Source organism: Argiope bruennichi, chromosome 10 (assembly GCF_947563725.1).
Source record: "Argiope bruennichi chromosome 10, qqArgBrue1.1, whole genome shotgun sequence".
NCBI lineage: Eukaryota > Metazoa > Arthropoda > Arachnida > Araneae > Araneidae > Argiope > Argiope bruennichi.
This window is the reverse complement of record NC_079160.1, coordinates 106,465,118-106,478,496: the sequence shown is the minus strand read 5'-3', so window position 1 is coordinate 106,478,496 and position 13,379 is coordinate 106,465,118. Positions and strand designations below refer to the sequence as shown.

Genomic DNA, 13,379 nt, shown 5'->3' with positions numbered 1-13,379 from the left:
TTCGGTTGGGTGGTAAGAGTTCAAAGTAGACAATTCCTTTGTAATCCCACCAAACTGATAACAAAACCTTCTTTTGATGAATATTAGCTTTTGATGTTGTTTGAGTTGGTTCACCTGGCCTGCTCCACGATCTTTTCCGCTTGATATTGTTGTAAACAACCCATTTTTCATCGCCAGTTATCAGTCGTTTTAAAAATGGATCATTTTCATTACGTTTCTTTAGCATATCGCAGCTGTTAATGCGTTGCGTTAAATGCGTTTCTTTCAGTTCATGAGAAACCCATGTATCGTGTTTTTGAACATAGCCAAGTTGTTTTAAGTGATTTTCAATGCATGTATGTGATACATAAAGCTTCTCTGCAATCTCACGTGTTGTACTGTGACGATTCGAATCGATTATTGCTTTGATTAGGTCGTCATCAACTTAAACTGAACGACCAGAGCGTTTTTCATCTTTGAGTGAAAAATCACCAGAACGAAATTTGGCAAACCAATTTTGACACTGCCGTTCTTTTAAGGCTTCGTCACCATAAACAGCACATAACTTTTTATGAGCTTGCAATGCGTTTTTCCCTTTGCGGAAATAAAAAAGCAAAATATGACGAAAATGTTCCTTTTGATTTTCCATTTTTCAACGAACGCCAAACGAAAACTACGCAACCGATCAAAAAACTTTTTTTACTGATTGACAGCTGAATTACCCACTATCAAATACCAAAATGTGTTTTACATTTGTACTACGTCTGCAAACCTAAAAATTCAACTGAAGCCATCTATGAGAGAAATCCGCAATTACCTAGTTGCCAACCCAATATATCATCAAGAAATTCGAAACATTTCCTATGAAATAATAGTATTATGGTCTTATTTTACCCATGATAATGTTCAAGCAAACATTTGTTTTTAGAGCATTCACTGATTCATCAAACAATTATTTTTAATATCTTTGCATTTACCTTCAGTATTAGAGAAAATACTAACAGTAGATATCATATTTTTCAGGACGAACGCCAACCACGGTTCGATTCCATGTAACGGTGCTTAGCATCGATTCTATTGATGAAGGCTCTATGGTAAGTTTTTAATGTAAGAGTATTATTGACGTCAAAGAAATTGATGATTTGATATTTCTAAGATTTCGTACCAGATTTCAAATATGATGTTCCAGAAGGAAACTGTTAATCGTCAACTTTTCAATTTTTCTTTCATGTTCCTTCCAAGATTTGTTTATGTTTCTGTCTACCGTGTCTATGTCTTCATTCTTGTTCTTGATGTGTATATATGCCAACTAATATGTAAATTAATGGTTATGTTTGTGTGCGAACAAGCTTCATTGCTGTACCTGTTTAAACATGATATAATTTATTAATTGTCTTATTTGTCTTCTAGGCCAACTGAATTTTTTTAATTTTGGGTAATTAAAAAAAACCTAATTCTTCATATCAGAAGAAGAATTAGATGGTTTATAAATTAAATGAATTCAAATTCGAATTCAAAAGCTAATGAATTTGAAGCTTTGAATTCAATTGCCCATCACGCTAGTAAATACATAATTTGAATAAAAATCATTACATAATGTATTTCAAATTCGTTTGAATTTGTTTGGAAAAAATAATTTTATATATCGATGTTTGAAGATAAATTAGTTTTTGACTATATCAAATGAAAAAAATAATATTTTTGAATTGATTTGTTTCATGATAATTTAAAATCCATTTTTACAAATAAAGAATGCTGCAGAAATAGAAACTTTCATACATTTCATTGTTTTTTTGGCATAATTTTATTTTAAAAGCTGTATTCACTTTAATTCATTCACTTCACTATTTTGAAGTTCTATTTTTATTATTATTATTATTATTCTTTTAAAATAAGTATGAGATTTCATAATCCATTTAACTGAATTAATGTTTACTAATGCCGTTGATGATTCAAAATAGAATAAATTTAAAAAAAAGAATGTACGAATGTAAATTAATTAACAACAGACCATAATTTCATTTTAAATTATACATTTTAAGAAGTACTTTCTTGTTATGTGGGGAAATAAATTTTATCATAATAATTAACTTTAATATGTATAGCAGAAAAATAAGAAATTCAATTGTAACTAAGACAAATATATCCTAAAAGATTTTTTATTTTAAAATTTCTCTACAACTTTTCAGCGGCTGCTAAAAACTCTCAGTGTTATTACATCATAAAGCATTTTCTATTGTGGATATTCTCAAACTTTATAATGATTATTAGAATGGACATTAAATCATTTTTTAAACAAAAGCATTTGAAGTACTTCGGCATGAATAGTCACGTCTCACCCTTAGTGTTAAATTACATAATTTACTTTTATAATTTCATTGCGATATAAACTGCAATGAATCTAAAAGAAAAAGTGCATTATCTTCTTGATATTGAAAGGCACTTAATACATAATGACTTTACATTTATTTATAATTTTTTACATTTCAAGCATATTGTTTCTATATTGTAAAGATTAAAATTTTTATCTAGCAAAATATCAATTCTGGAATTATGCTAAGTACATCATTATAGCCCTAATAGCTAGTTTCTGTTACAGATGTTAAAATAATTTCCGTGCTACAACTTAAATAGGCAAATTAAAATGTTTTTAATTTTATATTAAGAAATAATTATGTGAATACACCAGATGCTTTAAACGCGTTTCGAAAATATGTCGATTATTTCAGAGACGGCAAGTATTTTGAAATAAACTAACTTTCAAATAACAATAAATTTATCAATTTTTGAAAAAAAAAGTCAAGAAAAAGATAATATCATTAAGACATAGACTAAATAAAGATAATATAAGCTTAGAATTATGTTGTAGGATTCAGTCAATAATTGTATACTATGGCTAAGGATAAATAGTTTAATCGGATATTCTTAAAAAATATTAACTAATTCTGTTAAAATTAAAAATGAAATCATAAAATTTATTGGATATGATTCCATATAATAAACTAAAAATAACTTTTGATTAACTAAATTCATTTATTCGTTTGTTTTTTGTTAATGGCAATGGTCGATAATGTCTTAAAAATCAATAGCTAGACAGATTTCACCAGCATTGCTGCTAAAATCTCAGGAATTTCAATCCATCCGATCGTCTGCAGAACTTTAAATATCGTCTGCAGATTGTGCAATGAATGTATTGTTTAAAATAGGAGGATTTTTTATATTCCCTCTTTATATCGTTAAATGTTTCCACCTAATATTTTAAATGCTGCATTGTGTCTAACAAATGTTGTCCACTAATTACTGACTTGTTTCAATTCTATCACTTGGCATTTCTTTTTACATTTACGGTTAATTCTTTATATCATTGATTTGTATGCGATTATGATTACTTTTTCTATTATCTATCTTTCTGATTTTACAAATGATAATGAAACTTTCCATATTTTCAGTAAATCAATTATCTCATAGTTACTTATTACATATATTTTCATATATAAAATAATTTGTTATTAAATCATTCGTATTACAAAGAATTATTTTTCAGACATATGTTGCCGATATCTTCATGTCGCAAAGCTGGAAGGACAACCGTCTGCAACTTCCAGAAAATATGACATCGAAATATCGTCTGCTTCCAATTAGCTGGTTGAAGAAAATGTGGCGACCGGATTCATTCTTTAAAAATGCCAAAAGAGTCACTTTCCAGGAAATGACCATACCTAATCACTATATATGGCTGTATAGCGACAAAACCATTCTATATATGGTGAAGTAAGCTTATAAAATATTTTATCTCTCACAAAACTAATAACATATTTTAAAAGTTTTTAATAACATATCTGATGAATTTGATATTTCTAACGCGTCTTTTACCCTTTTTTAAATCGAAATGCTAACAACTTTTGAATGCTTGATTTTTTTTATTTCGTCTTTTGATTCTTAATTTATTATCATTGTAGTTTTGATTGTTTTGATATTTTTTATAACGATGTGTTTTCGTTTTGTTATATAAGTGTTTGCAAAACTTTTATAATTTTGAGTATTGTATTCTTTGGACTTTTAAACTCTTGGTGCTATTTTAAGGGATTCAGTGATGCATGTATTGATTTTTTTTTAATTTTAGGAAATGAATTTTTTAATATAATGATCATTATTCGTTTTAATTGTTTTAGTGTTTCCGTGATAATATGTTTCCATTTCTAATTATATATTCGTTTGCGTAATTTTTACGATTTTGTCTTTTGTCTTTTTTTTTTTTTTTGTATGACTTACACGCTGGGATTGTTTATTCTTTCTGTGTTTGGTATTTATAGCATTCTTTAAATGAAAATTTCTTAACATTTCTATAAAGAAATGAATGAATTTTTTAGTTCGGCATGCTCTACTATCCTAATAGAATAAATTACTTCTGCTAAATAAAATCAACATGAATTAGTTGGATACTCGGTACTTAAATTTTGTTAAATACAGATATTTAACCAGATTTTTCCTTAAAGTAAATGACTACGTTAAAAAAGTAGATTTTTTGTGAAATATAAAATATTTTTATTTAATATCGATAACTCTAAACTGGGAAAGTGTAGCCTTGCAGATCACAAAGAATGATTTTCTCATCACTTCTTTATTTCTCTATTTCCTTTCCTATTCCTCATTAATCCCTATTCCTCTATTTCTTATTTGAATGAGATTCAGCCCGTAGCTTCTCATTTCCCGCCCTTTTTATTCATTTGCATTTTAGTGATGTATAAACACTCGTTTTTTTAAAAACATATCAGTTATTTGTTTCCAAGTGTTCTAGCAGACCACATGTCATTGCTAATATCCCAATGTTGTCCAAGCATTAGAAAATGGTACTCAGACTTAGTTCTCGGAATTTCATCCAAAATCCTGATCCTCATTATGAGGCTAAATTTTAAAGTTTTCTAAATGAAATAAGAAGTTATTTCAGTGATGAAAATAATTGTAGTGGAGATTTTTTTCTGAAAGATCATATTCGACTACTTTCTAACTAAACCATTTGAAGCTGGAAAAACTCAACAGGAACGTAAACTATCTTCATGTAAAACTTTTTTGATGGAAAAAACTGTTTTTAATAGTCATTTGATGATTCAAATTCCTTATAGTAATGCAATAGATGAACAAAGCGAAAACGCATTCTTTTTCTATAAGTTACTGTAATGAAAATTCATAAATAAGTTTAAATCAATGTTATCCTGTAAATCCTGTAATAAATAGACAGCAGTTTTTAAAAACTCAAGCAAATGAATTTATTATCTCCACAAAGAGAAATCGAAAATCGAAGCAAGCATTAAAAAATGCGCTTGGCAATGTAGAGAATTTTAGGAAGTCTAAGGGAGTTAGTTCCAAGAGAGATGATAAACCCAAACCAATCAAGTTTCATAGAAAAAAAATAGACTTTTTGACGAAGAAGAAAAGGAAAACTACATATTTTTGCAAAAATTGTAAAAAAAATTTGGATTTCAAAATGCACTCAGAAATTGTGTTATATATTTGCACAAGAATGTTAAAAACGAAATCTTGTAAAAAAACAGTTTACTTTTACCCAATGTCATTTCTTATACAGTGGTTAATTTTTACATTCCGTTTCATTTATGTAATGGAAAAATATTAAAAGGGATTATCTAAACTCCTTTTCTCCTAAATTAATTTTAATTGCAATAAATATTCCGAGAAAAAATATATGAAGTTAAATAATTTTTTTAACACTTTCATATTTAATAAAACTTAACAATGTTTATTTTTATAAAAATAAAAATACTTGCAGATTATACAGGCAGAATTCCATAATAGTTTATTTATTAGAAAATATTACTGAATTTTTAAATAATTCAGTTTAGTATAATACTGCATTGTCCTAGTTAAGGTATTCTTAATTTTTGAATTGTTTTCTTTATAAAATCTTTGGAATTTCGTTTCAAAATTTATTCTTTCTAAAGATATATTGATTTTTATACTTATAAAATTCACATTTTAATACTATTGCTCTTCTGTAAATGGTATTCTCTCAAATTCTAAATTTTGGTTGTATCTTCCTACGAAACATCTCAAAAATGAAGATATATATAAAAAAAATTTGTTCAGATTTGGCACAATATTTCTCTATAGACTATATAGTTCCTGAATTATAATATCCAATCGTTTCATTTCAACAGATTTTACAGTAATCTTATGCTTTACAAAACAAAAGTAAATAAAAATCGCATGTTATTTAACGATCAAACTACAGTATTTAAAGACTGTATAAAAATACAACTTATTTAGTGGTTCAGAAACTAAACAACATATTTCTCATTTGTAAGGTTTTGAGCGAATCAAAATATTCCAATTTTTAAAAAACAGAATATTTAGATTTTAATAAGTATTCTTTTCATAGATGATTTCATTCAAGAATATATGCATTTTATAACTTTTTTTTCAAACAAATTCATTCTGAAAGACTAGTATAAAATTAATTTCATTAATTGTTCGCAATATTTCTTATGATAGCAACAAAAATGAAGTAAAACATTTTTTCTTCCTATTCTGTTTTCGAAAATAATTAATAAAAATAAACCAATTTCCATTGTTCTAATTCATTTATGAAAATATTAAAATCTATAAAAGAAAATCGATGAAAAACGTTACGGGAGAGTCAGCTGGAGTACGATTTTTTTCCGAAGAATGCTATCAAAATTTAATAAAGGAAAAAAAACCAATAGATTTTCACACAAAAAATACATGCGTGTGTTTCTAAAAAATTTAATGTGGCTGCATGAAATAAATTTTGTATACTTTAAGGTGTACATACACACTAGAAGATTTTTTTTTTAATTTTAATTTTAAAAATCCAGTTTTTTCACAGTAGCTCATTAATATATGTTTAAACTCATTTCAGTGAGAAAAACCATATTACACTAACTATTAATTAATTAATTAATATTTAATGGGTTAATTAGCAAATTTTTTGAAATGTGATATTTTAAATTTTAATTTGTACAGGCACACAATTCTAATTGGAAATTATGCCCAATATTAGTCTTCATGTTGTCTGCCTCAATCAAGTTATAAAGATATATAGTTCTTTTTTAACAATTTTTTCATCAACGATGAATAGAAAAAGCGATATTTTTTCTGTAATTTTAACATTTATACAGCTATTAAAAATTTATTTCTATAAATATAACTTTAATTGAGGCACAAAACATCCTTTGTTTCATACAGATTATTTTGATATATAAATAAAATAATTGTATTTGGTTCATTTCTTGTTGAGTTATGATTGTTTGAATGAAGCGACATAGTGGAAAAATATCATTCTTCATAAAATGAGTTTTAAAAAACCAAAACTAGAGTTTTTTGTGAAAGTACCTCAATAAAAATAATTATAACTCGGGAAATATTCCGAACATTGACATCTTGGTATCGTTTGAAAGCTAAAGCATCATAGAACATTTTGAAGCATTAAAAAATATTCGATATTTTGAACGATTTTCGAAGTGTATACGTACACCTTAAATAACCAAATTACTTCATTTTTCTAAAATTTAAAGTATAAGAAAAAAGAAATTAATCTCGAATTTTAAAATAGAATTCTTTAGTCCAATTAAAAATATAGTATTTCAGATTATCGAGAAATTGCTTCATCGTGCTAATAAATGATTGGGATAAATGTGTTTTATTTTTATTTCATTTCATTTATTGTTTGAGGTATTACTGAATGCAAATATAATATTTTTAAAACCGCTCAACATTATACAATAACCTTAGAATGTGTTTTTACACTTTTTTTATATCCAATCAAATTGAGAAAATTAGCATTTAATTAATTCAAATTCAATTAATGAAGAAAAAATAGTTTCCAATTATTATCTTAATTTTCATCTAGAATAAAATAATTTTTTCGGTCACAAATTAGCTTAATTGATTGCATTTTTCTTTTTGCATGTCTGAAGATTTACCCATACGCATAAAAGAGTTAAGAATTAGATTTTCCAGAACAAAAGATTGCAGAAACTTAGTTTTTATGCTAGTGGCTTGTTTGATTTTTATAAACTTTGTCTTTTATTAATAAGGTAACTATTTAAATGGCCTTAAGTAAAACTATGAGACATTGTTTGCCCTTCTAATTATTATTTAATTACGTTCATTTGAAGAATAGTAGTAAATATTTTTTTGTACTCCTTAAAAAAAACTGTTTTTGTAATTGCATTTAAAAGCATATAAATTATCTTCTAAAATATAAAATATTGTCTAAATTTATAGTTTTACCTGTTCATTAATTTACATTGAAAATATATTCAAAATTCTAAATGTAGTGTAAGACAGTATGAATTTTAATTTGATAACACAGTTGTTTTACTGAGTATAAAAAATTTAATTTCCTGAAACTGACAAAATTAAATATAATATTATTCTGATATAAATAAGAACGCACTGATTTCAAAATGGTAAATTTCGGAAAATATTTGCACTTAATAGCAAACATTGCATGTAAGAATTTTAAAATTTTACGAGTTCTGCACCTTAACAAAAATATTTCCGTTAAATTCTTCGTAAAAGTGGATCCAGGTTCCCAATGAACTTCTTCGTGGCGTACTTGTTTGGGATTCTATTATTTTCGATTTCAAAAATAGAAGGGGAAGTCTACAATATTTTCTACAATATTTTCTGACAATTATTGTATCCAAAAAAGTAAAGTAAATATATACCCACCAATAAATTTATTGCTATTTTGGTGATGCATCTGGTTGAATATTTAATTTCAACAATCCAATAAAAGAATAATCATTTGAAAGTGAAGGCGCGAACGTTACTCATGAATTGTTTTTAGTTCTTATTCATAAAAGAAGTAGAATAGTTAGATGGCATTAATGTTTTTTTTTTCAATAAATCTGGGATATATTATGACAAGAAAGTTGTTCTTCCACCATTTTTAAATTTGAGATTTTCATTGGAACTTATTTCGTTCCAATGTCATTGTTTTCTAATTTGATTAATTTTCCAAATTTATTTTAAACACAAATTGTAGCAATGCTTTGTAATGTTATGAAAATCAAACCAATTTCATTATTTCACCAAAACGTTCACTCACTGGCTTTGCCACTGTTAATTTTATGATACGACACTACTTTCTTTGGGTATTAATTTCAAAGCAAAATTTTCAGTTTCGCTTTTATTAGTATGAAAATGTTTATAAGCCAACTGATTAAAAATTATTTTAGAAAGTTTAGGGTTTACGAAGTTAGTAGATATTGTTCATGGAAAAAAATTTATCGAATTGAAATATTCTTCTTGAAACAAAAAATAGTTTTAAAACTTTGTGCAAGTTTGAGGTTCGAACTTGCTACGTTAGGATTCATTGCCGAGTAACAAAGCCACTAGACAAAAGTGAACACTCTTTTTCGGAGGTTGTTATCTGTCTTATGAAGTTACTACCACAATACTCCCCCACCAGTGAGTCGGCGGAGTTTATCACGCCAGTTATGGCGAGGGACGAACGTTGTTTTCGCGCCAAGCGTTATGGCGGGTGACGGCGAGCGTGTGTGAGTGATTGCTGCTGGTAGATGGAGCCACGACAGCTGAACGAAGGATACGGTTGTTCAGATACCGGGTCATCAATGTGCAAGTTTGAGGTTTGAACTCGCTATGTTGGAGTTCATAGCTGAGTAACAAAGCCACAACACAAAAGTGGGCACTCCCTTCCGGTGGTTGTTATCTGGCTTATGAAGTTACCACCACAACTTCTTGTCATTAAGAAATGACGTTTCTCATAGTTGAACGATTTTTTTACCATGTATATAAATTATTCTTCTGTCTCTACAGATTGACATTAGAATTATCTTGTGCAATGAAGTTCGAAGCTTACCCACATGATACTCAAACCTGTTCCTTGAAAATGGAGAGCTGTAAGTTGAATTTAGATGAAAATCAGTTTTCCTCTTTTTGTCTTTTTTTAGTTAAATATTTGCAATCAACAGTTTTTTAGTATCTTTCATGCATTAAGCATTATATCTTTTTCTACAAGAGGAGATTATTCAAAATAAAACTTTATTTCAAAGATAACGGCTTTGAAATTAATTATCTAAAAAATCAATTTAAACACGTAAACATCTAAACGTACATTTACAATATATGCTTGGTTTACTTTTCTAGTTTTATATATTTCAGCGATGTAAATAACATTATATTTGTGTTATATTAACTATTTAACTTCATATTAGAGATAGCAATAGTTATTATTAATAATCTTTTTTAAAACTTTTATTTAAATTGATTTTTTCATATTTCCGAGGATTTTGTAATCGATTTCCACTCTTCCGATGTAAACAAAATATATAATTCTGTATGCTTTTGTATTCGCTATGATTATACATTATTTATTTTATTGTTATCTTAACTGCATTAACTAATTACACTGAATATAACAGACAATAATATTTAAATATAATAATTCTTTTCAAAAACCTTTATTTAACCTGATTTCTTTCGTTTGTTATAAAGATGGAAATTTAAAATAGATATTTACTTGTTTTCTGATGTATTATATGTTTGGAATTATGAGCCCTTGTTGAATATGGTAACAATGAACTATTTACTATATTGTTAATTGCTTCAAACTATTTTTTTAAAATTATATTTTTTAGAATTTATTTATCCTTTAATCATTAATTAAATCAAATTTCGATTCTCCGGCCCATGGCGCCATCTGATAGTGAGTTTCAGAAATAATAGATCTCAAGCTTAAAATAATTAAAATAAAATGCCTCTATTGCTTCGTGCACTAAGAGAAATATGTTTCTAAAAACTGCTTTTTCTTTGGTTTTTCAAGCCTTCTATTACACAAATGTTTTTCAGTCTATGTTTTTTATTTTTATTTTAGTGTCCTATACCACTGATGACCTCGTCTTCGATTGGGAATCCCAAGTTCCATTAGTTGTCGAGCCTACAATTGAGCTTCCTCAACATATTTTGGTGGACACTAAACTCGGAGACTGCATGCAAGAATATTCCACAGGTACATTAACTGTTTGATTTAATAACAAAAAAAATTGAAGAAAATAATTGAAAAGCAGTTATGTTAATTGATGTTATTGTTTTTTAAAAATAACTTCTAAAAATCTCTTACAATATTTTTGCTCTCAATGTTTGTTGTTTCCTGTGGCACTTGCCTTAGACAAGCCCACTGTTACGAAGACAGCGATTTAAGCCTGTGGGGCACCGTCTCTTGTTTTTATAGTAGCGCCAACTAGGGCCAAGAGTACGACTTTACTACTCACGCAACACTCATTCACTTACTCAACCCTTTTTTACAAGAGGGCACATCACATCTCGCAGATAGAACAACGGAAGAACAACCATGCCCAAACCGGGACTTCAACCCAGGACGCCCAGATCACGAGGAAGACACGCTACCCCTATGCCAGGACGCTGGCCCTGTCAATGTTTTCATTTCTCAATTAATACAAAATATACGATTATAAATAAGGTACCAGATGATAAGAGTACGACTTTGCTACTCACGCATCACTCATTCACTTGCTCAACCCTTTTTTACAAGAGGGCACATCACATCTCGCAGATAGAACAACGGAAGAACAACCATGCCCAAACCAGGACTTGAACCCAGGACGCCCAGATCACGAGGAAGACACGCTACCCCTATGCCAGGACGCTGGCCCTGTCAATGTTTTCATTTCTCAATTAATACAAAATATACGATTATAAATAAGGTACCAGATGATAGAATTTCTTACATGCGTATAATATAGAACGTTCAATTGGTATATGTAAAGATAAATGTTTATTTGTATGTCTATTATACAAACCTGCTGTTACGAGCGCCTTTGGCTAAAAACTAATTTTAACTTTAATCATACTAGAGCTATAACTTGCTTTTAGAACTCTAAAATCAGAATTAACTGCTCGCGAAACCAATGTATGTTTTTTGTATATGGCAACTACGCAAAGCAAGCAACTAACTATATATATAGCATGTAAATAGAATTGTAATATAGATAGAGAGAGAGATAATAAAATGGAGTCAGATTAATAATGAGTGGATTATTTCACATTACGATCCCATATCTTTGAATCTTATTAGCGGAGAAACGAAATTCAGGTAGAGTCTCAACACCTGCAGTTCTTATTCGACCTTCATGAAGTATGGCATATGTACTCTTTAACAAGAGAAAAGTCATTTTAAATTTCTCGAAGTCGATAAATCAATTAAGAAAATCATTTCATTAAAAAAAACAAGTATTGATATTCTCGAGCTTCAGTCATACCTCGCTTAATGAATACCTCTCATAACGAGTGATTTTGCACTACGACTAAAGCAAAATAGGGAGAAAAAAAAAGTTATTCCTTTAACGAGCAACGTTTTTAGAACGAGTGTCGAGGAAACATCGTGACTTTACACGAAGTGATTTGTACTAAGAGTAAAGCAAAATAGAAGGAAAAAAAGTCATTCCTTTAACGAGCAATGTTTCATAGAGAGAAGGAGAAGGGGAAGGAGACGTGAAAGCATGGGAACGAGGCACGTGACAAGGAGACATCGAGACTTTACTTGCTGGATTGGCCTATATCTCGAAGGCCAGTCTGCCTTGAACACTAGCTTAAAGTGCCGGGTAGCGTTGTCGAGCGCAAGCCTTGGATTTGAGCAAGTGTTTATGTAGCCTTAAATGATGAGATTGCGTCTCACAAGATTATAGGACTAGAGATGGATAGTAACAATATCAATGAACTAGTGCCAGATCTTAGCCAGGAATATGGAAAAACTTCTGTGCTTACATTCTGTATCACAATAAGAAACTGCAGAGAAGATTTGGTCCGGGGTGGAGGAAAAATAGCATCAGCAGAGCAACAACCTCCAAGTGAAATAAAGGAGACCTGGAGGCACTGGAAATTATTGCATCTCGTGTACAGAAACATCTCTTTAATGAGGTATTAGCTATAAGCATTGCAAATACATTTAACCATAATACAATGTCTCATTTCCTCATTTTCGTCAAATTTTGAGGCGCAGCCGAAGATAAACGTTTTGAAACAATTTTCTTGTAAAAAAATACATGCATTATGAATTATATTATTATAAATTTGTTTGAATATTGTTTTAAGAATGGAAGGCATCGTCCTATTTTACATTGACTCCTACGGAAAAAAAAAATTTGGGGAGGAATATTTCATAAAATTAAGGAGAAAAGTTTGTTCTTTAAGCGAAGTTCCACAGTATATCTTTTGCCATGCATCATTTCAGAAAATTTATCAAGCCTCAATAAAATATTTCCCAAATTTTTTCAAATAAACATTTGACTTTATTAGCTCAATCTATCTTGGATTTCCTGTATCACACTGAAAGCAGGATTTTTCAAATAGAATAATAATGTATCCTCGTTTGTACC

General features: G+C 28.8%; 1 protein-coding gene across 1 annotated transcript in view; it reads left to right on the top strand.

Moving 5' to 3' along the window:
- LOC129987700 (glycine receptor subunit alpha-2-like) overlaps positions 1-13,379 on the top strand; it is a 51,470-nt gene that overhangs the window by 23,111 nt on the left and 14,980 nt on the right. Inside the window, exons 3-6 of the mRNA XM_056095650.1 lie at positions 1,003-1,073; positions 3,524-3,750; positions 9,802-9,884; positions 10,859-10,993. Of these exons, the coding sequence (XP_055951625.1) occupies positions 1,071-1,073; positions 3,524-3,750; positions 9,802-9,884; positions 10,859-10,993 (448 nt within the window). The 5' untranslated portion in view covers positions 1,003-1,070. The remainder of the gene's footprint in view (positions 1-1,002; positions 1,074-3,523; positions 3,751-9,801; positions 9,885-10,858; positions 10,994-13,379) is intronic.